Source organism: Pipra filicauda, unplaced genomic scaffold, assembly GCF_003945595.2.
Source record: "Pipra filicauda isolate LSUMZ 115617 unplaced genomic scaffold, ASM394559v2 scaffold132_size2486313_pilon, whole genome shotgun sequence".
NCBI lineage: Eukaryota > Metazoa > Chordata > Aves > Passeriformes > Pipridae > Pipra > Pipra filicauda.
Genome location: NW_024103796.1, coordinates 370,041 through 397,528, shown reverse-complemented (window position 1 = coordinate 397,528; position 27,488 = coordinate 370,041). Strand labels below are relative to the sequence as shown.

Genomic DNA, 27,488 nt, shown 5'->3' with positions numbered 1-27,488 from the left:
CTGACCAGACTTTGGCAACGAATCCCAATTTTGTCGTGTTTCCGTGGCTTGGCAAATCTTCCCAGGAAAAATGCTGTGCAATTGACAAAAGGCATCCCGAAGTCACTCAGAAATGATGCCCAGCAGAGCCACAGGTCATTCAAGCAGCAAACAGCACGGCTTAAAGAGTGGGAACAAGAAGGTGTCACAAACAAAACCGCCTTCCCTTTCCCCAAACCACTTTATCTAGTGAAACCACAAAATATTAACGAGTTTACCAGCCCTCCAGAAATGAGGGCAGGCAATTGCAACTTTATAGAATTCAAGATCAAGTTTACCACATTTAACTCAGAAGAAAAGCCAGTTATGATGACTCAACTCACTGGAGATACTGGAATATGTAATGAAAATATACTTTAAAAAAAAAAAAAAAGAAAGAAAATAAGAAAGAAAGAAAAAACCAGTTTTTAATAAGCAGTTCTAGAAGTCCAAGTCTTCCTGGTCAATATTATCAGAGTTTTCTTTCTTTTTAGAAGCCTGAACTCCATCAGTATTTTCAGCCTCCTTTGGATCTGCACCTTCAGCATCTGCTGGGTCCTCATCTCCCGCAGCATCAGTGCCCGAAGAATCTTTGTCCTCATCTTCTTCCTCTTCCTCGCTCTCAGGATACATCTGTGAGGGTTTGGAGCTCTCATCACTTCGAATCTCTCCATTGGGGGGGTCGCTCCCAGGGTTGTGGTCATCTTTGTCTTCCTCTTCATCTTCTCCCTCATCTTTATCTTCAGACCCCTTCTGGGACTGCTGTGAGAAGTTTCCTACAGAAGAATAATAAGAAAAGGCGGTGGATGTTTTCAGACTCTCCAGCTTTTTGCTGGTTTTCTTGCCTTTGGCCCTTGAGACTTTCTGAGAAACCTTGTTGTTGATTTTGCCTTCGTGTTTTTCATGTGCCTTGTCAGGGTCATCATTGGCAGGTTCCTCCTCATTCTCTTCATGTTTCTCACCTCCTTCATCGTTTTCCTCCTCAGCCTCACCTTCTGACTCTGGTTTTGCATCTTCTACTGCCTCAGCTTCATCCTGCTCAGCTTCTTCATTTCCTTCTGCATCATCTTCTCCAGGATTATTGTCAGTTCCAGAGCCCTTGGCATCCCCTCTGCATTCAGATGTCTCTGCTTCATCATCCTCTGGCTCCTCTGTTTCTTCAGCTTCATTTTCAGCTTCATCTTCACCTTTGGACTTCTCTTCAGCTTCCTGCTCTTCGTTTTGAGTTTCTTCTTCCTGTTCTTCCTCTTCCTCATTCGCTTCCTCCTCCTCTTCCTTTGTTTCTTCCTCCTCTTTTTCTCCCTCTTCTTCCTCTTTTGCTTCTTCTTCCTCCTCCTCTTTTGGGTTTTCTTCCTCTTCGACTTCTTGCTCCTCTTGTTTAGCTTCATCCTCATCTTCCTTTGCTTCCTCATCCTCCTTTGTTCCTTCTTCCTCTTCCTCCTTCTCTTCCTCCTCGTCCTCTTCTTTTTTTTCTTCTTCCTCCTCTTCGTTTGTTGGTTTCCATATTGCGTCGGTTCTTGTCGTTCTCTTCTTCCGTCCGTCCCCACTCTGCTTGGCTTTCTGCGTTCAGCCTTCACTTCTTATTCCTCCTTCTTAGTTCTTCCTCTCCTCCTTTCCTTCCTCCGCACTCCTTCTTTTTTGTTTCCTCTCCTCTTTCCTTCTGGCTCCTCTCTTCCTCTTTTTGCTTCTCCCTCTTCTCCTTAGTGCGTAGGCCCCCCGTCCGCGGTGGGTGAGTCCTCTTCCGCTCCCTGCCGCCTCCGCGGTGGCTTCTTCGTTTTCTCCTGCAGTTGCTGCATATCTTGGCTTCTTGCCGCTGCCGCCGGCCCTTCCGCCGCCCTGTCTTTGGCTTCTGATTCGGTGAGCATGAACTGCGGATGGAAGAAAGACTTGGTCTGCGGCTCGAGGCCTCAGGCCCTGCCTTTTCGCTCGTTGGATGCTGCCCGGCCGAGGACACTATGGGCCGTCCGCGTCCGCCTCCGTTGTCGTTTCCCCTTCCTCTTCCTCCTTCCCTTCCTCCTCCTCCTTCCCTTCTTCCTCCTCCTCTTCATCTTTTACTTCTTCCTCTTCTTCCTTCCCTTCTTCCTCCTCCTCCTCTTTTGTTTCTTCCTCTTCCTCCTTCCCTTCCTCCTCCTCTTTGGCTTCTTCTTCCTCCTTCACTTCTTCTTCCTTCTCCTCTTCTGCGCCTTCCTCCTTCTCTTCCTCCACCTCTTCCTCCTTCTCTTCCTCCTTCTCCTCCTCTTTTGCTTCTTCCTCCTCCTCCTTTACTTCTTCTTCCTCCTCTTTTGCTTCTTCCTCCTCCTCCTTCACTTCTTCCTCCTCCTCTTTTGCTTCTTCCTCTTTCTCCTTCTCTTTCTCCTCATCTTCTTCCTCCTCTTCTGCACCTTCCTCTTCCTCCTCCTCCTCTTCCTCCTCCTCCTCTTCCTCCTCTTCTTTTGCTTCTTCCTCCTCCTCTTCTGCACCTTCCTCTTCCTCCTCCTCTTCCTCCTCCTCTTTTGCTTCTTCCTCCTCCTCCTTCCCTTCCTCCTCCCCCTCTTTTGCTCCTTCCTCTTCCTCTTTCACTTCTTCTTCCTCCTCTTTGACTTCCTCCTCCTCTTTTGCTTCTTCCTCCTCCTCTTTTGTACCTTCCTCTTCCTCCTTCCCTTCCTCCTCCTCTTCTTTTGCTTCTTCCTCCTCCTTCACTTCTTCCTCCTCCTCTTTTGTTTCTTCCTCTTCCTCCTTTTCCTCCTCATCTTTTTCTTCTTCCTCCTCCTCTTCTGCACCTTCCTCTTCCTCCTTCTCCTCCTCCTCCTCCTCCTCCTCTTTTGCTTCTTCCTCCTCCTCCTTCACTTCTTCTTCCTCCTCCTCTTTTGCTTCTTCCTCCTCCTTCACTTCTTCTTCCTCCTCCTCTTTTGCTTCTTCCTCTTCCTCCTTCACTTCTTCTTCTTCCTCCTCTTTGGTTTCTTCCTCCTCCTCCCTCACTTCTTCTTTCTCCTCTTTTCCTTCTTCCTCCTCCTCTTTTGCTTCTTCCTCTTCCTCCTTCACTTCTTCCTCCTCCTCCTCCTCCTTCTTTTCTTCTTCTTCCTCTTTTACTTCTTCCTCTTCCTCCTTCCCTTCCTCCTCATTTAGTTCCTCTTCCTCTTTCTTTTCCTCTGCTTCTTCCTCTTTTACTTCCTCCTCTTCTTTTGTTTCTTCCTCCTCCTCCTCCTCTTTTATTTCCTCCTCCTCCTCAACCTTAACAATTTCTTCTTCCTCTTTCTCTTCCTCCTCTCCTTTTGTTTCTTCCCCTGCTTCTTCTGCTTCATCTTCTTTGGTTTCTTCATTTTGTACCTCATCCTCCCCCTCACCTTTTTGACTCTCTGCTATTTCAGGTTCTTCTCCATCTCCATTTAATTCATTTACTTCTGGCTCCTTTTCTTCGTTGTCCTCCACTTCTTCTTCACCTGCCTGGGGTTCACCTTTGATGTCCTGGGCTGTTTCTGCAACAATGGCTTCCTCTTTGTCATCTTTCTTCAGCCTCAGGATTTGCTGCAAATCAAATGCTTTCATGACTGGGGCATTGGTGGCCACCACGGGGAGTCTTTGGGGCTTGGAGGCCATTTTTTTCCTCACGCAGGAGTCACATGGACAATATTCCTCCTCGCTTGATTGTTTACTAATACTGTCATCAAAAGCTGCGCTGAGTGCTAGGTCTTTCTCTACATCGAGGGATAAGTCTGTTGTCTCCTCCAGCCTGCTCTGGTTGCCGTTCTTGCCACCAAAGAGTGACTTTTTGTGCATAGTTTGCAATCTCCACCTCCTCTGCTCTGTCTGGAGTTTTGACTCAAGTGTGAGTGGCTCATCCGGAGGTCTTGGCACCCTCGTCCCAGCTCTGCTTCTGATCTTCCTCAACTCCTTCTCTATGCTTTTCTGTATCCTTTTACTCACTTCCTCCTTCAGCTCCTGTATCATTTCATCCATCTGCTGGTTGTCCTGCAGGTTCCACCTGACTTTTAACTCATTCATGGCATTGACGTAGTGAGCCATGAACTCCTTCTCGATTTTTTTGAGCAGCCTCAGGACCCAGACTGGGTCTGGATCCACTGACTTTTGCCGGACAACGGATGTGCCCACACTGGTGGATGTACAGACTTTGGGCTCTGGGTCACTTGGTGACTCTTTTTCAAGATGCCCTTCCAAATCAGCTTTTATCTCCATCCCAGCATCAGCATTGTTGACATTTGTATCATCAGTGGTGGCTTCCGGATTTTCTTGTGGGAGTTCATCATTCACAGCTCCAGCTTCTTCTTGTTCTCCAGTTTCAGCTAATTTACTGGTTTCTTCATTTTCATTTTCTCCCCCTTCCTCCTGACCGTGTTCACAGGTATGGCACTGATCCTCCTCCTTCTCTTCTTCCTCCTGAATTAGAGATTCCTCTTTAGCAGACTGTGCTTTTTCCTCTCTGTGTGAGTCTGAGCAGGCTGTTGAAGGGCGGGATGACTGCGCTCCCTCTTTACTTTGCTCCTCAACCTCAGTCACTTCAGTGCCAGTCTCTGTATTTTCCACTTCGGCTGATTTGAATTCAGCAGTTTTCTGTGCCACCAAAGTGGCACCAGCTGGACATTCTTCTCCTGAGCCACCAGAACCACTGCAGACATCAACCCCAGAGGAGGACATGTGAGTGAAGGCATGATCCATAGATTTTGGGCCTTTAAACCCAAGGTCTGGCTTTGCCTGCTCGCTGGCCTCTTGACCTGAGCTTGGACCGCTCCTTTCAGCTGTGCATCCCAACCACAGGGCTTGAAAAATATTCAGCAGCTCCGTATACCTTGACTTATTCAAAGCTTTTGAGTTGTCTGATGGGTCTTCCGACTCTTCATCGAGGAGCTGGAGACTGGCAAGACAAGTAATCAAAATGTTGGCGGAGTTGCTGAGTTTTCTCCCCATGGTGGGGGACACTTCGGGCAAACTGTTCGATCGGTCAAATTTGGTCTCATGTTTCGAACTGAGCAAGGCCTTCATGATCTGGACGGAAGTCTGGACAGAGGTGGGCAAGTCTCTCCTGTTGTTATTTTGGCTGGAGGTAACTGACTGGTTGCTTTCTGCCTGCTCAGCTTTGGCAGCCTCAGTTGCAACCTCACAGACTTCTTCCTGGTTCACACATTCTTCAACCTCTTCATTAATTGCTGTGTCTTCTGCTGTCTCTCCTTCCACTTCAGCCTTTGCTTCATTTTCAGCCTCCTCCTCATTCTTTTCCTCAGCTTTTTCATCCTCTGGGGCTTCCTCGGCGTGTGTACACTGTGACACCTCAGTAGCTGTCTCTGTACCTTCCTCTTCCACATCATCCTCCATTTCATATTTCTCAAGCAATGATTCTGAAGGGATTTTTCTGAGCCACTCTTGCACAACTTCTTCTGGAGATGTATTTGGCAGAGCAGATGGCATTAAATCACTCCCTTCCTCCTGCACACCCGTGTCTTCTGATGCTTCCTCTGCTTTTTTTTTGCAAGAATCATCTGTCTCTTTATTATTCTGATCGTTTACTTCGGGTGCTGCTGACCTAGACCCATAGGAAGTCTCTTTGGAGGAATCTACAATTTCTTTCTGCTCTTTTCCTGTGCTCAGCACCGACTTGGTGCCTACACTGCTAACGGAGGAATTCTTCAATATGGCTGGACGCATGTTTCTCCTCTTTGGCTTCCCTTTGGGTGGGGCAGGGCAGTGCAGGCTGTGCACCGATGTGCTCTCAGATAGTGATGCCCGGCTGGAGTTTGACATCTTCACCCGAAGATTGTTGTTTTTTGTCTGCCTTGACTTTGAAGATTGAGACATGTTTGACTGTGAACGCCTCTCATCCGTCTCCTGGGATACCTGTGCCAGCAAGAATTTATCTTTTACTTCTGATTTTGAAGAGACTCTTGAGGAGCTACTTGTAGGCTTTCCATTCCTAATCTCATTCTCAGTTGCGTGGTCAGCTTTGGAACACACACTCCCACTCATACTTCCCTGTCTGGAAGAAGAGAGCTCTGAACTAACCTTGGCATGACCCTCTCCAGCTTTTCCATTAGGACTTGAAGATTTTGAGCAGAGGGATGATGGTTTACTATTGTCTTCTCTATGGCTTCTCTTCTTTGAGCCTTTTGAGGATTTACTGTAGCGACTGGCGGTACTTTTAGAGCTTTTCTCCTCAGCAGGACCTGCAGTTGCTTCTGCTGCACTAGTAGATGAAATGTTTGACTGAAGAGATCCTGACTTTTGAGACATGGCGTCTCCAACAGATTTTTTCTTGGTTTCACATGAGCTTTTGGAGTAATTGGATGCTCTGCTGCACGATCTCACATCATCTGCATGTAGGGAATTCTTCTTTTTATTCGGAGAGGATCCAAGTGAAGACACAGACATTTCAGACCGTGCATCCAAATGAATGTGGCTGCGTTTGCTCTTTTTGGATCCTGTGGAAGAGCAAGAGATGTTGCATGCAACGTTCTCATCACTGTCACTTTTCTTGCTGTTCCTGTCAGTAGCTCTGGAGTGGCTTCCTTGTGTAGAGCATCGTTCCCCTTCACTGCTCTCATCCCTAATTGATTGACTGGGCTTTGTTTTTGCTGACACTGAGCTGACTTCTCTGACTTCACTTTCCTCTTCTGCCTCTTCAGCCTCTTTCTTAGGGCAGGACTCACTGGACAAGGAGGAGACCACTGGATTTTCATCAGACTGGTCATCCTGCTCGCTCTTTGCTTTTTGGGTGGTACAGTTGCTGGACTTGCTGTGCACACTGTTGGCAGGGGTGGAGCTGCGAGAGTTCTCTCCTTGATTTGCCTTCTGAAGGCTTGAGGAGGAGGACATGCTCCTACCCACGCTGCTGGTTTCCTCACAGACATTATTCTTGCTCCGTTTGGACTGCAGGGATGACTTTGACATGACACTCCCAACTCTGCTGCTCTCAACCTCTTCCACGTCATCCTTTAAGCCCTTCACAGAGGAAGCTTCAAAACAGTTTTCCTCTTCGTTTTGTGAAATGGTTTTGCTGATCTCATGGTCTTCGGGGGTGTCTTGAGTATCCAGGTTGTTTTCACAGCTGGAATGTGACATTAAACCCACGGATGAAGGTCTCTGGCCATTCCCTGTGCTTGCCCGAGTGTCTCCTTGCTGATCTTCTCCAATGGAAGCACCTGTAGACAAATCACTTCTGCACCTGCACTTTTTGACGGATCGATACGCCACTCTGTTCTCTATAGTCTCTGAGTAGGATGAGGACTCTCTCACAATGTGCTCAGAGAATTCCTCACTGGACGTGGTGTGGAGGCTGTCCACGGAAGTAATTTTTTTGTGGACGACTCTCCTCCGGGAGGATGTGCTGGAGCACGACGACCGTGTGCGCCAGGTGCTCCGTACGCTGGGCTCTTCCCTCTGGGATGTGTGCATGGGGTTCTTCCAAATGTCGTAGTCCTGGTGCTTCTTCCCACAGCTGTGACAGTGAGCCTCGTCACACTCGGATTCCTCAAGTTTTGACATATAGGAATCAATCTCACAGGGATACAACGAGTCATCCGCCTCTGAGCTGACTTCTGGGTTCATTTTCTGTAGGGGGTCCACTCCACTGTCCTCCTCTGCTCCTGACTCCTCACAAGGCAGCCGGTTCAGCAGGTTGGACTTCTTGATCTGGGTGGACCACTGCAAGGTCTCATCATTCAGCAGGCGGAAGCGGACCTTCATCTCAACGGACAAGCTCCCGTCCTTGTTCACGTGCACCCGCTTCTCTATGTCATCATTGACCAGGGACTGCACCAGCTCCCCGGCCTTGGGGTGGGAGCAGCCATTGGAGAAAGGTGCTCCGTTATCCGGTGAGGCAGCGAGACCGTTGGGATACGACTTTTCCGATGACAATGAAAATCTCATGGACCTGTTGCTTGATGACGACCGTGGATGGATAACGCTTTTTTTGGCTTTCAGTCCGAAGTTCACTGGAGTGAAGGAAAGAAAGATGGAGAGAAATGTTAACTCATATAAAGATGACACAAAATGCCTAAGTCACACCCTCAAACTAGAGAATATTGATGTTATTGCATTAAAGCCAAGCCTGTGTCAATTTACGTAATTTGAAAATTTGTCTTTGACTAAGTGATTGCCATAAATCACAGAGTCACAGAATAATTAGGGTTCGAAGGGACCCCTGAAGATCATCTAATCCAACCTCCTTGTTAAATGTTTAGTTTTGAATTAATCACGTGTATTAAAATCTTCAATACCTTTACTTCGTCATTTTTTATAATCTAAATTAAAAGAGAAACACTTTGTGTTATTAAATGCATGTCAGGAAGTCAAATAAATAAATAAACTCACACACACAGAGCAATTTAGTCTCAGAGTTTTGATATTTTATCACGTTGCAAATACTTCTTTCTTTAACCGTTCAAGTTTTCATCTTTCTTATTCAGCCAGGGAAAAATACACAGAGAAGTGACTCTCGTCCTTAATTATAGGTCAATTGTTGCACATTCCCAGGCTCCCCAGGGAAGTGGTCACAGCACCAAACCTGTCTGACTTCAAGGTGTGTTTGGACAATGCTCTCAGGCTCATGGTGGGATTCTTGGGGTGTCCTGTGCAGGGCCAGGAGTTGGACTCGATGGTCCTTATGGGTCCCTTCCAACTCTATGATTCTATGATTCTATGATTCTATGATTCTATGATCCACTTCTCCATTCACATGCCAGGAAACGTGTGGCCATGTAGACCAGAGCAACACTTAGTCCCTTCAGGGATGTGCCACTATCAATAATTATAATATTTATTAAAACATAAAGAACAAATGGAAAAGGAATTGTAATCTGGTGAGAAATAGTGGTATTTGCAGAAGGAATCAGTGATAGGAAGGGAATTTAGGAATTGTAATCTGAAGCATCTCTATGACCCAGTGCAGTGACATGCATAGATTTACTGAGGTCCTAGACCCTTCATTTCAAGAAGAATGTGTTGCTATCAGGCTGCCTTAAAAGACATTCATCTATCTTGTTTCTAATCTATGTTTGTCCAAAATTTACTTGTATATATATCTGAACAATCACGTGTCTCACAGGCATACGGACACACAGCTGAATGGAGGTGTTTTGGGAAGGGAGTGTTGAATGGGAGCACATCAGCCAAGGCCAATGACACACAAAATAGCTTTCTCTAATCATCTTTACGCATTTGAACTGATATATTTACTCGGTCTCTTGATGGACAAAGGTCCAGTTTATTCCTGTGTTTCCCCTCAATTTTTTATGTCTCAGGCAGTGAGTGTGGAATGTCTCTGTCCATAAAATTCTACAAGTAGTTGCCAACACACGAGTGAATCTTTCCCAACTCCTGGTATTGACAATGGACAAAAACAGGTCCACCTCCAGAGCACATTTAATTTCATTCCCCAACAAATCCCTAATATACGTGAGATTATTGCCCTTTGGAAGTGGGAAGTTACCTTTCATAGGCTAAGAGGGTGGCTGGTTTAATTACCTGTGACCTTAGATAACTCATGGTGAAGAATATAATAAGAAATATAATCCTGAATAATCCTTAACATACTCCTTCCTGAAAATAACCTTTCCATAAAAATATGCTTTGTTCCCAAAAAGGCAGCTGTAACCTGCAGGAGAAACTGAGTCTCCTGCCGACAGAACCAGGGCATCCTCTGGTCCTAGTGCAGGGAAGTCCATGAGTGCAGGCATGACATGACAGACAGACAAGGGGATAGAGGATCCGTGGGAAATCTCAAGGGTTTGGGGAGACAGACACAGGAAAGGAGGGAGTTCTGGAAGGAAAAGGAGACACAGAGATATGAAAGAGGAAGGGAAGTCAGCCAGACACGGGGAGCATGTAAGAGAAAGACTGGGGGGCGTAGGGAGGAAATCCTAGAAGGAAACCAGAGAAAAAGAAGGGGAGGATGGAAAGGCCTGGGAGGGAGGGAGAGGGAAGTGCATTTTCCACACGAAACCTGCACGTTGAGGCAGCACAATGGGTGCCTGTAACGCCCACGTTGTGGGACACAGGCCCTGGAGACACCCAAAGCTTTGCTTACTTTCATTGTTCTCGCTGACGTTGTTGCCGTTGGAACGGGGAGGCAGGTTGGGCAGCTTCTCCACCGAGTGTTTCCTCAGATTCTCCATGGACACAGGTTTAAAGGGCTCCCGGCCGACACACACCAGCACGTTGGGGCAGTGGAGCAGGGCCTGCATGCTGTCAATCTGGGAAGGGAAGAGCAAGGGGATCACCAGGAGCTGATAGAGAAGAGTTGGATTCTTTTAGGCCCAGAATCAACTGACAGTTAGTTGGCACCTAAATGAAAGAGCATTTGGGCAACGCTCTCAGGGGTGATTCTTGGGGTTGTCCTGCCCAGGAGTTGGGCTCAATGATCCTTGGGTGTCCCTTCCAACTCATGATATTCTGTGATTATGTGAAAATAAGTGTGGTTCTGGAGAACTTCAGCGTCTGCCAGGACCTGCTGACCAGCTCTGTTGGAATATTCTTCCACTGAAAGAGAAGCTCTGCTACATTTTAATCAGATTTCCTAAGACAGGGAAGGGGTGGGAGAGATTGCCTAAGGGAGAAGAAATCTCATTTATTAGAAGGTTTCACATATTCTGGGAAAGATTTAGTCATAATCAATGTGGTAGTGAGGGAAAGAGTGAAACTGGAGGCATTTCAGTTTTGCTTACAGAGAATTATGTTCTTTAAATTCCTGTAATTCCTGTATGGGACAGCAATTATTACCTGGTAAATGTTACATTTCATTTTATCCCTTAGTTCTCTTCCTTTCTTTGCTCAGGAAGAGGAACGAGAATTGTGACTTCCCCTAATATTACCTCAAATACTGTCTGAATTATAACCCCATTTATTGCCTCAATGCTGGACAATGAGGGACATTGTCCCTCAGTGTGGGAAGTGCCTGTGAAGAAATCTTTGTTCCTCCATGAGAACCCAGATTTACACTCTTCATCCTCACTGTATGACCTGTTTCTGAATAACACACCAAGTCCTGCATGAGTCACTTCTCATGGAATCATATCATCATAGAAAAGTTTGGGTTGGAAGGGACCTTTTAAATGTCGCCTAGTCCAACCCCCTGCAATGAGCAGGGACATCTTCAACCAGAGCAGGTTGCCCAGAATCCCATTCAACCTGTCCAATTACAACACTTACTTCTCTAAAGGAACAGGAATCAATCTGTGATGAGCACTGGCCAGGTAGAGTCTGGACCCATCTTCAGTGACAGGACTTGAGGGAATGACCTGAAGTTGTGTCAGGGCAGGTTTAGGTTGGGTATCAGGAGAAGGTTCTTGCCCCAGAGGGTGGTTGGGCACTCAGTAGGCTCCCCAGGGCAGTGGTCATAGCCCCAAGGCTGCCAGAGCTCAAGGAGTGTTTGGACAATTCTCTCAGGCACATGGTGTGACTTGTGGGGATGGTCCTGTGCAAGGCTGAGGGTTGGACTGGATGATCCTTGTGGGTCCCTTCCAGCTCAGTATATTCTGTGATTCTATGATTCCATCTGGCTCCTGCAACTTCATATTTGAAAGACTGAGGTTAAGTTTTCAGCTAAAACACTTAATGCTTTTAAAAGGAGGAGAAGGATCTCTTTCTGTCTGAGAGGACTTTAGAGGGGTCAGCAGCATCTGGCAGCTTCGTGCTCCATAATCCAGCTGGGACATCCCCTCCTCCTCACTCTGTTTCATCAGGAGAACATCTCTAGAGCATATGGGAACTCCCCAACAAGAGGTGACCACACTAAGCCATTATTGGTGATGGGCTCAGCACTATCCTGCCCCCAAGATGTCCCCTGACCTCACTGTGTCACTTAATCATCATCCCTTTAACGTGCAGCTGAGTATGGAAGATAAGGAATCTCCGAGGAGCAGCGATGACAGGTCTGCTGTTGTCACACGTGCCTGGAATAACAGCACATGAAGGACAGAACTTGGCCTCCAAATATTGCTAGAGCCAAGGAATGAGGAGCCAGACCCACTTGAGAGCCCAAGCCCTTGGTTTGTGAAGTTCCTCTGGGGTTTTCCAAGATGACTTGGTACCACCAGGGCTGTGGGAGGTACTGGGAGATTAGTGCTGGATCTGGTGCAAATAAGAGGAGGGTAAACGTGTGTGGGGTGAAACAACAAGACAGAGGTAAATAAAATCACATTCTGGATGCAGTTAATCACTTCTGGTCATTTTCTTACAATAAGCCATATGGCATCATCTTCTGGTGGAAATACACTAAAATCCCGTTGTCTTCCCTTTATTTTTATTTACTGTTTGCACTATAACAACACTTGTGACTCAGATCCACTGAGTTTGTTTCTATAAAACCCACGGTAAGAGAAGCTCTGCTCACTAAAACTTGCATTATACACACTGTGCAAAGCAACAAAACTGCCGAGTCCTTGTGATCAGTAACATAAAACTTCAAAATAACCCCCAAATCTCAGTCTCTCTCCATCTACTGCTTGTCATTGGTCAATAAATCCACTTCTGGTCCATCTATTCCTAAAGAAAACATCTTTCTAGCTCACTTTAAAAGTTTATGTAAAGCCTATAATTTAATAAATCAAATATTTTGAGTAGGTTCTTGCCACCTGTGTATTTCTTTTCCTTCTTCACTTTCCTGTTCTCTTTTCTTTTCATTTGTATTCCTTTGGTGAGGTCTTTCACCCTGACCCCATAGAATTGGAAAAAAAAAAAAACTGAGGGTAAAAAAGAAGAAAGAGAAAAGGGGAAAAGGAGAGGAAAAAAGAAAAATAGACATGAAATCTTTTCCGTTTCTGATGTAAAACAATCTGTCTTTAAACCCCCACTAAATTTAGATTTTGTAAAGGACATTTTTTTCAATGAAAGTTATTTTTTGCTCAGGATATTTCCTCACATGGATCTCTGTAGATACTTCAATCACACTCATCACCACTGCGTTGTGTGTGCAGAAAATAGATGGTGGCAATGACAGAGCCTCAGGAATCAATGGAACTGAGCCAGTTGAGTTATTGGATTTATATATATTTATATATATAGATTGTATTTTTTTTCCACAAGCCAAATCCTTTTATATGGACAGAACTTGTGTTCAGTCACTTCAAATAGTCTGTCATGGAGCATTTCTGACATCACCAGCTCTTTAGCAGTTTTTATACCTATAACATAACTTTTCTTCCTAATATCTTGCAAGTCATAATCTCTTTGAATTAATAATTGCAGAAGTTCATCTTTGCAGTTCTTCATTGCTAAAAGCATTTTGGCAGTGTAAATACAGATGAACGTTTTCTAAGGGTTAAATAAATCATATTTCTCTCATTGATTTGGTTTAATGCAACATCCTCTGTCAGGGCAGTGCTGGAGGGTTGGGGTAATAGTTCATCAGTTTGCTCAGCATGGAGTTTTCCCACAGTGCTGCAGGAATCTCGTCCTCTCAACATGTCACTGCCTGGGCTATAGAGTTGACATCTTCAGGGCACTCAATATGACATCTTTGACTGGTGCTAAATTATCTCCAAACAGTGATAGAGGGTTGCTAAACCCTCTTAGGTGTTTAGCAACTTGCAGCTCACTCGGTGTGTCCCAGGGTGAGGTCAATGTGTTGCTTCTCAGATTTCCTTCTTTCTAAAGAACATATAAAAGTTATTTATAATCTGAAGGGAGCAGATCCTGGACCTGCAGCCATACCAGTGTTCACTGTTGCTTCTGAAGGTTATGAGTGAAATACTGACCCCATTTGAACCAGTGGTAGAGTCTTCTCTGGCTTTTCTGGGGTCTGCATTGCACTGCCTACAACTGCTAAACAACTGGGAACTTTCTTTTCTTCTTCTTCTTCATCATCATCATCATGGTATGAGTTGGAAGGAACCTGAATGATCATCCATGGGCAGGGACACCTTCCACTATCCCAGTTTGCTCCAAGACCCATCCAACCTGGCCTAAAACACTTGCAGGGATGGGGCATTTACCACCTCTCTATGCAACTTGTGCAAGGGCCTCACCACCCTTACAGCCAACAATTCCTTTCCAGTCTCCCACCTAACCCTGCCCTCTGGCAGTGGGAAGCCATCCCCCCTTTTCCTGTCCCTCCAGGCCCTTGTTCCAAGTCCCTCTCCGGCTCTCCTGGAGCCCCTTTAGGCACTGGAAGGGGCTCTCAGGTCTTTCTGGAGCCTTCTCCAGGTGAACATCCCCAGCTCTCTCAGCCTCCTTTGCTTTTGCTGTTGTGCAAGAGAAGTGACCCTGTTCTTCTCCTTGGACATAACAACCACAAGACAAAGAGTTCTTTTGACTTGTGAAACTGTGATTTCCATCCAATTTCTGCCACTGATTTTCATGCTGGGAGAAGAAACTGGACATTAGACATAAACTTGGCGAGAGATAAGATTGCAAGATTTGGCAATAACCCCCCAGTGAAAAGCAGACACAGTAGCTGTTCATATGTCACAAATATGAGAGCCCTGGAGAAAGAGATGAAAAATTAGATTGGATTAAAATATAAGAACATAATCTGAGACATCAAAGGTAAGGCAGATGAACTCCAGCCAATGTGTCCACTCAATAGGAACCAGGAAGTCCCATTTGAGCTGAATATTGAACACCCCAGACATTACTCAGAGTTCCACTGGGAAGGCCACCATGTGTGGGCTGAAAATAAAGGAACATCCTCTCTTCTGCAAAATGTTGGGGGTTTTTTTTCAGTCTGCCTGCTATCCATTCAGGATGGGTTGTCTCCATGAACATTACTGTGCAGAACCTGCCACAAAGGGGCTGTGATCTCAGCAAGGACCTCCAGGTGCTACCGCAACACAACTAATAACACAATGTCATCGATACCTAAACAGAAACAAGGCACAGATAGCAGCTCTAAAACAAGGAAGCTGTTTGACATGGAGAGCATGCCATTCTCTGGCTCTTCCCAGAGAAAAAAAGAACCATTGTAAACCTTGCTCACCTCAGAAGGTGAATATGGATACCAGTTTCTGATGAAGGCAAAATGAAGAAGACAGTTTTTTCTTCCCCTCTGCTGGCTGCCAACCAACCAGAGACATTTAGGACTTAGAGAAGACAGAATGTGGAAATAATGCAAGACACAGAGAACAAGTCCATAAGCTGATCCACCTTCCAAAGGAGTGCAGGGACTCATGGGAGAAACAGGAGAAGCTTGTAACAGAGCAGAAGAACAGGCTAACGGGTTGAGTCCATTCCCCATCCTGCTGACTCACTGCCTCCTTTCCTTGAGCTCTTTCATATGTTCCCTTTTGTCTTCCATACAGATTTACAACTCCTTACAGTGTGAATCACTCTGCTGTTCTGTGGTTGTGCCACATCCAATCCAGGGCCATCCAGGCTCTGAACTGACGTATCCTGGTCTAACAAAAATAAATTCCGCATCTCATTCATGCAAAGAACCCACTTGCCCTTCCCTTCCCCAAACTTTGCACTGGAGGAATTAGAGAGTGGTTCTTCTGGGGAGCGGCTTGTTAAAGCTGTGCTAATCTGCTGGTCAGGAGGTGAATCATGGGGTGTTGCCACTCCATGCCCACATACAAATTAGCAAAGTAGCGGAAGGAAAGAAAGAGGAAGACACATGGCTTGTCCTCCCTTTCTCTAACTTCAGCATGGTCAGAAGATTGAATTTACAGCAAGGAATTACTGCATGGAAATGGATCTAATCCTCTGCAAACTCTAGCACCCAAATTATTAGTCCAGATGTGAGTACACAGCACCCTGTCCATCTCCCAAATCAAAACTCACATGGTCTCTTACTCATCAAATCAAATACAAGGTCTCCAAATCCATGTAAATTCATGCCATTGTGAAATGCTTTGGGTTGGAAGGGACCTTAAGGTTCATCTCTTTCTACCTCCTGCCATGGGCAGAGACACCTTCCATTAGCCCAGGTTGCTCCAAGCCCCTTCCTGGCCTTAGACACTTCCAGGGATTCAGGGGCAGCCACAGCTTTTCTGGGCAACCTGTGCCAGGGCCTCACCACCCTCACGAGGAAGAATTTCTTCCTAACACCTTATTTAAACCAACTCTTTTTCAGTTTAAAATCATTCCCCCTTGTCCTGTCACTCCATGCCCTGTCCAAAGCCTCCCTCCATCTTTCTTCCGTGCTCCCTTCAGGTACTGGCAGGTCACAATTACGTCATCCCAAAACCTTCTCTTCTCCAAAGAAAGATGTGGGAAGCAGGACAGTTGCCAGTGTCCCATAACAGGTGTTCTACTAAACACAAATAACCTTTGATGGTTATGTCGTGGGAATACGGGCAAGTCCAATGCTCCAGATGCTGAAATGCAGCAATATAAAATGATTTGTTATACCAACACTCCTAAAAATATCAGCATCTCCTAGAACTTTTCAGACATGACCTGTCTCCTTTCAGTTTTGACCACTGTGGAATGCTGCATGAAAAAGGGCAGTTTTGGAAGACCATGAAGCACTCAATCAGCCAAGTCAAATAAGTGGAAGAGAGAGCAATAATCCCCTGCACTGAATTATTTAACCACAGGTTAAGATCTTGGTTATCTATTGCACTTCTGGCAGCTTTTCCTGGAGTTATCACAGATGCTTTTTCCCTCTGTACAACAATTTTCATGTGTATAAAAAGTAACCATTCTGAGTTTGACCTTGGAAGTAACCTGGATCAACAAGTCTTTCAGCAGTCCAAGAGAAATACTGCAATCAGAAATTCAGTGGTCACTGGAAACCATTTGGGTAGCAGCAGAAGAGAAACACCTCAAGGGAAAAAGGGGAAGCAAGAGGAAAAAACTGGGAATAAAAAGGCACAAAGAAAGCAGAAAAATTTTGAGAAACAGGAGAAGAGGATAAAAATGGGAAGAAAAATGATTTGTAGCCTGGTTCATTTTGGAAGATGGGCTGTTAGGATTGTATGGGGGATGCCACCAGATGTCTCTGTTGAGGATGAGCTGGTTCCTGATGGAGACTATGGGAGGCTTTCTGAGGACTTCCACTGAATTCTGGATGGATTTGGGGAGGTCCTCACATTGCACTGACTTCGTGTATAAGCTTCTGGTGGCCTTTTCCCCTCCCACTCACCCCGTGAGCTCAAAATTACGTCTGACACTGTTCTACCTGAGAAGGAGAAAATTACTGTTAAAGGTGCAAAGTTCAACAGAGAAGAGAGGAAGGCATTTCTTAGAAAGTTTTTGCTGCAGATGTTTTCCACTTTCTTACATGTTGCAATTCCTCCCTGAAATCAGAGTCCACCACCTGCTCCTCTGGCATCGGGCTCATTAAATCTGGTCCATCCGACATCAGCACTTGAAAATCATGAGTCAGAGTAACATCCACCCCACCCCAAGCTCCTGCCTTGATCCTCTCCGAGGGCAGGATTAGCTTAAAAATTGACAAGTCTTGAAAAATGCCAAGCATTTGGTTCTTGTGATGAACCTTGTGGTGACTGAGTCAGCGGGAAGGATATGAGTCGTGAGTTCAAGCTTTTCCCCATGACCAGGAGGTCTCAAAATTTACTTTTTTTATACAGGGAATATCTACAGTATGGATTAAAAGGTATTTCAGCTGGAAACTGAGGGGGGAAAGAGGAAAGGACAACATAGATGTGCTCCAAGCAGCTGTAGGAACTGGGACTGAGTATATAAACCCTACTAGATAAAGCTCACAGATCCATAGGGCCTTGATCCATGGTCTTACCACCCTGGATTTCTCTCAGCATAAAAATTCCTGTCTTGTGCTTCGTTGAGCACTCTGGACACAATTTGTGGCCTCCAGAAGCTCTGGGAATAAAGAAAAACACATTTAGCTGGAAAACTTGGCTTGATTGAATAGTTTTCTTGTAACTGAGTCCAAGTTTGGCTCTCAGTGTGCAAAGCCCACGGTACAAGTGTGAAAGATGGGAAGGTTTTTACTTCTACTTGGCAGAAAGAGCTCCCTTGATGTTAGGTGGATTTATTTCAGAAAAGATGCAAGTCAAACGAGAATCATAGAGGAACAGAACCATAAAATAGAATCCCAGAATCATTAAAGCTGGAAAAGACCCCTAACATCACCAAGTCCAGCCATCAACCCAGCACCACCACCACCATGTTTGCCACTAAACCATGTCCTCAAGTGCAGAACCACACATTTTTTGAACATTTCCAGGGATGGTGACTCCACCACTGCCCTGAGCAGCCTGTTCCAATGCTTGATAACCCTTTCAGTGAAGAGGTTTTTTTCCTAATATCCACCCTAAACCCTCCCTGGCACAACTTGAGGTTGTTTCCTCTTGTCCTGTCACTTGTTGCACATTGTTGTGGCACCCACCTTGCTACAACCTCCTCTCAGGTGGTTGTAGAGAGCCCTAAGGTCTCCTCTGAGACCTTGCTAAGAGTTGCAGCAGAATTCTTTGAATTCCCTGTTCAAGTCCCAAAAGGAAGAAGAAAGTTGATGCAAATGTAAAGCGTCATCTCTTTTCCTCTCCCATTACTGGTAAAAACTCCAAAATCTGCATTTGGAAAACCAGATTTCCCGACAAAGAAAAAAAAAGTCCAGTCTTCCCTGCAAAAATTCTTTGCAGAAACAGTGATTTCTACTTAAAGGACTTACAAAGAATTCACAGTTTTTCCAGGAGAGGGTGGAATTCTGCTATTTTTTGTGCTCTGGGTAAATGACTAAATAGACACATCATGTTGACAAATATTACTGCTTATACTCAATAATGTGATTGGAAATGTCTTTGCCCTGGATTAAATTCAAAAGAATTAGAAAGTAATTACACTTTGCTACATTTTGTTCTTTCAGTAGTAATCTCCTCAGGGTAAGGGAATCATTTGCATTTGGTAATGTTAGATAAGAAAGTATTAGTTTTGGTGTATGTTAGATAAGAAAATGGGCAGCACACGGGGTCCATTTAACTCTGCCTTGTCAGGCACCGGGCCAAATGATTTCAGGGCATCTCAAAGGTTCATAAAACACACCTGGATATGAATCTTCTCATGGATCAGGTTCATGGAAAGTTTTGCTGAGGTTTACAGATCGCTCGTGTAAATCTCGCCGGAGTCATTGTGGGTTTGGCAGGGAATCAGAGGATATTGAACCTGAAACCTGCCGTTTGTTTTTAGCCCGTGAGTCACACACACGGTAGGTGGAAAGTGGCACAGCTCACTTGGTAACAACAGTTTGCACCACACGAGGGGCTGGAGCTGGTTGCCATCCTTCATACCTGAGCGCGGCACGAAACCAAGTGTCACAGTGAATATGTCAGCGTGGAACCAGAAAATTAACTATCCCACGGAGGCAAATTATCACCTCTCTTCCCTCATTGTTTATATACGCACACCGCATTTGAAACCAGCTTATCTGCCTCCGTGTATCCCCTTTTCCTCTCAGAGTTCCATCAGGGGCTTGATGACACCTGTCATTAAGACAGATGGGCTTGGTAGAGAGCCCAAACATGAGTGGCCCAGAGGATGCCTGCGGGCAGCCTACAGATGTCCCAGAAATGGCGCTGTGGATGTGTAAATCTCAGCCAGGAAATATGTCAGACAAGCCTGTTTCCTGGCCTTGCACCCTGAGGTCGCTGTAAATGCAGTCATTAGTACCAAGAACTATTTAGCAGTAATAGTTAGGTCTATACCTTTACTAATAACAGTTAAAAATAAAAGTTCTGCCTCTACTGCTAAATTAAATCAATTCTGGATCCAGGGCACTGGAACAGGGTTGCCTGTGCTACTCTTCTTAGAGTGGTCTTTAGCGCATTTAAAGCCTGGACCAACTGGCACTTTCCCAAGAAATTCCTGGGCAGATCTGGGAGTTACCACAAGCCAGGGAGCTTTTCTAAGAAGCAGCATGAACGTGGCCACCCAACATTAAAGGCTGTGGGAATTAGACCCTATTTTGGATGCTACGTGGTGGGATTATCTATAGATAGTTCCATTTGGTGTCGGGGCCAGAGCACGTGCCCTGAATCTCTTCTGGCAACTGGAATAGCTTTGGCCCATGGTGCTACTTTGGGCTAAAGGAGATCTTATCCTACGGGTTTCTGGAAACTGGGAAGATGCACCAGGGAAAGAATCACTTCATATGCCTTCTGTCTTTCTGCAAAACTGCTCCAGCTGGCACGGCCAAAAATGGCTTGATTTGACCCAGAATGGTCAGTCTTGCCACAGCATCATCTTGTGCCAAACTCCACACAAACACAGAAGAAAACTGAGGGTTCTTACCCCAAGGAGTTGCTAATAACTAATCTTTTACAGTCTCCAGTTAGTGGTGCCTGAGGAAGCATTCCTTAACTCCCGATTGCTCCCCTGATTAACCCGCACGGGAATTCTCTGATCCCTCAAGGAAATTTGGTGGCATACAGTGCTCGTTCTGCAATGTTCTCACTTGTAGAGTCTGAGGCAAAAGAGAGTCTTTCTGGTCATCCCCTCTGTCCTTCCTCACAACAGACAGGATCAGATTCACTCATTAAATATAACAACTTATGGTCAGCCTCGAGTGAGCCTAAACAAAAACACATCCAAGCCTTGGCCTGACTCCAACGAACATAAAACCAGCCACATCTCCTGGAAAACTCTTCTGGAGGTTGATAAACCCTGCTTGAGCTGCTCATGGTAATTGCCACCATAAACTATGTGGATTATTTGCCATAAACACAGTGGGGTTTCAAACGCCACACGAGAAGGAGTGTTGGGTTTTAAGGAAGGAATTGTTTTTGTTTTTGTTTTAATTTAGGACAGTTGGTGAAAGGAAGACCTGGTGATTCACAAGGGCAGAAATCAGGACATCTGTGACTGGACACATGGACGTGTGACTGGGCTCCTGTGACTTAAAGAAGTCTTAATCAGTGTTCAGCTGGTGGACCCTGGATAATTGCCATTTGTAAGGGAAATCCCCTGTTGATGTCTCATAATCCTACACGTCATTCCTTACAGTCTGTGAGGATGTCTGGCCCTTCCATGATCTCTTTGCCCTTAGGGGCATTCTGTCCTCTCCATAGGCAAAGGTGGAATCTGCACATAGGTGTGTTCCTGTGGTTTGGACCATAAAGGAAGAAAACCCACTAAGTTGTGTAAGAACTTCTCAGAATAGAGATGAAAGTCCATCTGCTGGAGAAGATAAGCTCCAAATTTTACTTTACTTTTTTCTTAATTGAGGTGTCTGCATACGTGGTTCTTTTCCAAGTGTAGAACTGATGTCCCCAGTAAAAACTAGGAAAGCTGCAATTTCCAACAGTCTCATCAGCCAGTTGATCTTCAGATGTAGAATTGTGAGTCTTGTGTTTGCCAATATTTAAATATCTGTAGTATTTTAAAACAAATGTATGAAAACTTGGGCCTGGGCTAATTTATGTGACCAGACTAAGTCTGTCTTTTAATCTTCTACAATCAATAAATAGAAGCTGACAGGTAAAATATCCCCCCATCCTAAATGCCTTATAAGCTGATCGGATTTAGATGAATTAATGAATTAAGTCCAGGCCTGTGTATATTTTATATTTTATATATATTTATATTTTATATACAAATATATGTATAATATATATATTATATATATTATATATATTTATATTTTTGTTCAGGAAAACCTGCACAAAGTTTCACTGACGTGTTCATTATGTGTCAATATTAAGCTTAATAACAAATCTCCCTATTTGGGCAGTTAATCCAGTTATTTCCAGTTAATCACCTGGAAAACGGCAATGAGTGGCTTGACCTGAAAAAAAATTTATGATTTACACTTCTTTTTCTTGCTGAAACTTTGACTGATTTTTGCTGATTTTATTGCTGAAACTTTGATTGATAATTACAAAATCAAATTAAATTTTTCTCATATTCATCGAATGACTACTTTGATTTAGAATCTGACAAGAAAAATTGTGGTTAGTTTGGGAAAATGAGCTATTTGCCTTGATGAAATGAGTGCCCAAACACTTAAACACCTATTCCCTGCAGTGGGACTAGTCCTGCTTTCCTGGTAGGAAGTCTGCTTGATTCTTAGGGTTAAAAATACTGGTTTCACCTCACTCAAGGCTTCAGGAGTTAAAATGACAATGCAAATTTGTAAATACTAATAGAGTCACTCTGAATTTATACTAACATGGGAATTGAGGTTTTTAGATCACTCTTTCTACTGACTTTAGTTTTGCAGTATTATTACAGGATAATTCTGAATTCATAGCACTGAAAGATTCTCTGGCCCAAGAGCAATGAGAGTCCCATCACTGGGGCCACAGAAGAAACGACAAGTAAACACTGGCTTTTCCTGGGAATTTCAAAAGTACAGTTTTGAATATATGTGAGAGGTAAATAAGCAGAAAAATGGGAGCAAGAAAGTACAAAATAACAGCAAAATAAGAGTGATCACAAAGCAAGAAGCTCTGCTGGCCTCTAATGGATCTTGGTCTCTTCTCTCTGGTCACCAGTGATAAGATGATTTGCCTGTGAGTTTTGATTAAAATAAACTTAGAGGTTTGCTGGAAAAATTTGTGGACTAGATAGACTACAAAAGGAAGAAAATGCTTTTCTCTGCTTTTTCAAATCAATAAGGCATGAAAAGAACACGAAACAGCAAGTCTATTCCATGGGTGTCTAAATTTATACCCTCATAAAGACTCGTAATTTTGAAGTGCCCTGGATTTACTCAAGAAAATGGTAAAGATATTAAAATGGAGTATATTAAAGCAGAGCCACTGGGACAGGTTTAACTCATTTTAGATTTGAGTTTAGATCTGGAATTATCGCAGTAAGAGAAAACAAAAGGGAATTGAAGAGGACACACCAAAGTCTATGAACAGCTCTTCCATCGATGGAACAGATTGAGTCACCTGTAGGACAGGAGATTTTTCCCTTTTTTTTTTTTGTGTTTGGTTTTCAAGAGATCAAGGAAAAAATGGCAGCAAAAGAGACACTGTGAAAATGCTATTAAATGCTGTGAATGGTGTTATTCTAGGCCAGACAAAGTCAATCAACAGTAGTCCAGGTGCTTAGGAATGAGTCTTATTCTGCTAATCTGTCAGAACATGGGAATAAATGTCAAAAGTTATTGTTCCCCTCAATCCTAATTACATAGATGTGCATTAAAAGAAGTTTACAAAATTATTTGGATTATTATTCAAAGAGAATAATACGAGAAACAGGGAAATACCCCAAAAATATGAAGGGCTCGGACACCTTTCAACAGTCATGGAAGAACGGGGGGGGCTTGTTTCCGTCGTCTCTAACAGATGCAAATAGAAGTATAATGGCAAGATTTACAGTTAAAATTGAACCTCAGCACCAGTTGAAGGAGGTTATTTCAGAAAATGTCACAAATTTGTGCATCAAATTCACTGTTTTCACTCCTCAATGAAACTGTTACATCTGGGGAAAACTCAGGCACAACCAACTGTGTGTCAGGAGCTTGATATTGAAGTCTCGAAGGTGAGATAAGGCAGGAAAATTTGGAAAAAGAGTAGAAATGGTTTGGAGAATCTGTATGAAAGGTAAAGATTGGAAAATCAGGATAGAGTGATATTTTTTTGGTGCCTTAAATGCTTTGCACCCAAGCCTAAAGTAACAGGAAGCCCTAATAAGAATGGTCATTAAATGAACAGAAATAAAGAATTAAAAACCTGGAGGTAAATCATTGAAATTTAAGAATGGCCAAAAAAATCACTGTGAAAGGTTCTTCAGGAAATATAAAAATAATCACATATTTCCTGGCTACATATATAAGAGGATAACATGGCTCAGATTGGACCCATAGTTGTCTATCACTGAGATATAAAAGGAATAAAAGGAGTGAAAGTAAAATTATTAACCACTTATTGACAAGACAGTCAGGAAACCTTTCATATTAGAAAAAAGAATCCCAAGATTATACAATATAATCTCAGGATTATATATTACAACATAATATTAGACCTTTAGACGGGATGACCACCAGCCGCCCTGAAAATGTAAGATATCTGAGTGTCTTTAGATGAAAAGAAAGATGAAGGTTGAATAATATTGAAGATATTCTGTTTATAGAGTGTGTATTTAATACACATCCCACTTAAAATATCAGTGTCTATAGTGATTAGAAAGAAAATTGTGGGGAATTATTTTAAGAATCACAAAGACAACATTGTCTGCGCTAAGAAGTAGAAAGCAAAACTTTTCTTTAGAGAAATAGGTGAAAATTCTCAAAAATAGTAGAAATGGAAGCAAAGTTACAAGCAGTACGCAAGATTATTCATGGTTATGTGGACTGAACAGTCCAAGTCTTGAAGAAATCAGTGGCAAATTAAAATACTCATCCATAGATTATAAGACATCTTGGTAGCAGGGTTGGGTTTGGTTGGGTTTTTGAGCTTGGCTGCTCAAACACGGGCTGGGCACATCCAAACCACCTACAGTGAATGGTCCCAGGCTCTAATTCTAAAATATTTAAACACTGTTACTCTGGACCAAATCAGAGAAGATGTGAAGAATTTAGCAGAATGGAGGGACAAGAATGAAATCCTGCTCTAACACTTTTAATTTAGTGGTATAATTGTGGTACACAGCAAACTTCAACTTGCAAATAATTTGATAGAAGCTGGGAAAAAAGAACCTCAGTGATTCTGAAGGCCTTTAGACATCTATTTTGGCCAGCTCTGAGCTTGATGGACTGTCAGCTTAGTCTGAACAGCTCTGTGGGAGCTCAGCCTCACTTATAGAAGCATTTAGGCACTGATGTGTTGTTTCAGGTGCTTGAACCTGAAATGAATCCAGCTCCAGATACCCACAATCATTTGGACACTTACTTGGAAAGCTGCTGTCTAAAGTGTCTGTTTCTTTCTTTTCATGTCACAGAATAATTTAGGTTGGAAAAGACCTCCAAGCCCATCAAGTCCAACCTGTGACCCATCACCACTTTGTCGCCCAGCCCAGAGCACTGAGTGCCATGTCCAGTCATTCCTTGGACACTTCCAGGGATAGGGATTCCATCACCTCCCTGGGCAGTCCCTTCCAATGTCTGACCACCCTCTCCATGATGAAATTCTTCCTGATGTCCAACTTGAACCTCCCCTGGTGCAGTTTGAGGCTTCTTGTCCTGTCCCTTGTTCCCTGGGAGCAGAGCCTGACCCCTCCCTTGGCTCCACCCTCTGTCAGGGAGTTGTAGGGAGTGAGAAGGTCTGCCCTGATTCTATTTTCCCCCAGACTAAACAACTCCAACTACTTCAACCACTCCTTATAAGACTTACTCTCTAGACTCTGCTGAAAGAGTCTATGGCATAAGATTCATCTTGTCTACCATCCAATTATCAAACCATTTTTTCTTCTCATTAGGAGAAACACAGGCTATGGACACACTCTGGAAAGATGAATCCTACAGTAGGTTGGTCAGCTTATTCATCTTACACTTAGACAAGTCCATAAGCAAGACAAAAAATTTAAGATTAAGTATCTATTTTGTTTATCCCAGGTCATGCTTAGGTTGTCCACAGCTGAGTTTTTTCCTTTGCTCCTGTGCCCCTCCTCATAATTCCTGAGCACTGGAACGGGCTCCCCAGGGCAGTTGTCACCGCCCCAAGCCTGTCTGAGTTCAAGAAGCATTTGGACAACACTTTCAGGCATGTGGTGGGATTCTTGGGGTGTCCTGTGCAGGACTGGGAGTTGGACTCAATGATCCTGATGGGTCCCTTCCAGCTCAGCATATTTTATGATTCTATAAGTCTCATATTCTCAGCAATATTTCAGCTTCACTTGTCTGACACGTGGAGCAGCACCATCCTTTCCTTCAGGTTTCATCTCATCAAACTCAGGCTGATACTCTTTCAGCCTCTAGACAAGTAGAGTTGGGAAAGCTATAGCAGTAGGATATTTGGGAAGGACATTTTCCTTGGGTCCTCCAGCTGACAATAGGAAGCTCTTTCCAGAGTGGGGAAGTGATGTGGCACGTTGCCTCCACCAGGAAGGATGGATTAAACCTCATTATCCCCTCCCTCTCTCCTTCCTACTGCACATTCCTGTCCCTGTGCCAGGTCAAAGTGATTTGGGCTAAAAATATTCCTCCATTTTTTTCCTCTCCTGGATAGTGGAGCATTTGAACCCGAGTCATTTCAGTCACCTGGCTCAGAAAGTGACACCACAAATGGTTGTATTGTTCCCACTGAGGAGATGGCACACGGCCCTAGAAGGATGGGAAAAGTGGCAAGGAGTAGGATAACTGCTCCACTCAGCTGCATTGCCAGGGACAAGTCCAGATAACATGTGAGACCTCTTCAGAAATATGGAAGTAAAGGTTAACCTATGTTACAAAGAGATGGAGAAGTCAAGAGAACCTCAGGTTGGCTAGGAAATTCCTTTGGGAACAGAAGAACAAAGGAGTTGTCATGCCCTAACTTTATTATGAGTCCACCCCAATTGGCACATTCACCAAATCATCACAAATATGTCTCCTGATCCCACTCATACCCTAATTAAGTATTCATTTGTTAGTTATCTTATCATAATGTTGAAGATCCCACGTCATGAGCAGGACCCTCTGAGGGTTCTGTGAGGAACACTGTAACCACAAGGCACTACCTAAGGGCCATCTTATTCTGCTGAATTCCCAGTGGTCAGGTGTGGAAAAGTTAAGCCTTTTTTTTTGGGATGTGCCTCCTAGGAAAGCATGGGAAACTCCACTAATAGAAGTTTATTTTGAGTTTTATACGCACTGCAAAACATTGAGCATCTGAACCACCCTTTGACCCAAAACAACACTTTGTATGAAATTCTTGAGTGGCTGAACAGGATTCTTCTACATCAGACTTCTGTGTAATTAAGGGGAAAGCAATTAATGAGACAAAGCCCGAAGGATAAACTTTTGCTCCCGTGAGCTAAAGGATTTGTATCCCAGGGAATGCGAAGGCTGATGTGGTAACACCTGTTTGAACGACTGACCAGTGCCAGGAATCAGAGACACTTACCTTCTTCCCATCAACGGTGTAGAGTTTCTTCACTGGGAACTGCAGGATCTCCGTAATCTCATCCAGGAGGGTTTTGAAACTCCGGGCGTTCCTGCGGTTCAGGATAATCGAGCGCCGAAACCCACTTTCCCCGTTTTTAACTAGAGTGATTTTCTTGGGTATTCTGGGGCCATGGTGAGTGAAAGGTGTGGAATAATCTTCCAGCTTGCTCTCCTGAGCTGCTCTTCTCATGGTACTGGAGGGCCGAGCGTGTCGTGGAGGGGCCGGCCTGTGTCCCCCGGGAGTGATGCCAATGGGCTTCACGTATTTCTTGTCGGAGCACAGGTAGCACCCTCCATCCTCCAGCTGGTCCAGCTCACTGATGCAGTGTATTCCTCGTGGGGTGGTGATGGTCCGCACCCCAAACGGCAGAGGGACCCGATGGGAGAGGTCATCCATGAGAGCATTGAAGCTCTTGAAGCTCCGCTGGTTGATGGCCATCTTGACTCCTGCAAACTGAGGGTCTCCGCTCTTGAAGAAGGTTATTTTTTTGGCTGGAGGTACCTGGGTGAGAGCACTCGCCCGAGCCACGGAGGGAAGAGGTGGCTCATAGTTGTAGGAGCTGGTGGTTGACAGGAGGTCAGCAGGCACCTGAGACAT

The 27,488-nt window shown here is 44.4% G+C and overlaps 1 protein-coding gene across 1 annotated transcript; it reads right to left on the bottom strand.

Annotated features, from left to right (window-relative positions):
* Nucleotides 1–459: 459 nt before the first annotated feature.
* Nucleotides 460–27,488, bottom strand: RP1L1 (RP1 like 1). The gene is made up of 5 exons (XM_039378241.1): nucleotides 26,850–27,488; nucleotides 10,013–10,196; nucleotides 3,259–7,937; nucleotides 2,089–2,145; nucleotides 460–1,254 (listed from the first exon to the last, which is right to left on the bottom strand). Exons 1-5 carry the CDS (start codon nucleotides 27,486–27,488, stop codon nucleotides 460–462), a joined length of 6,354 nt encoding a protein of 2,117 aa, XP_039234175.1.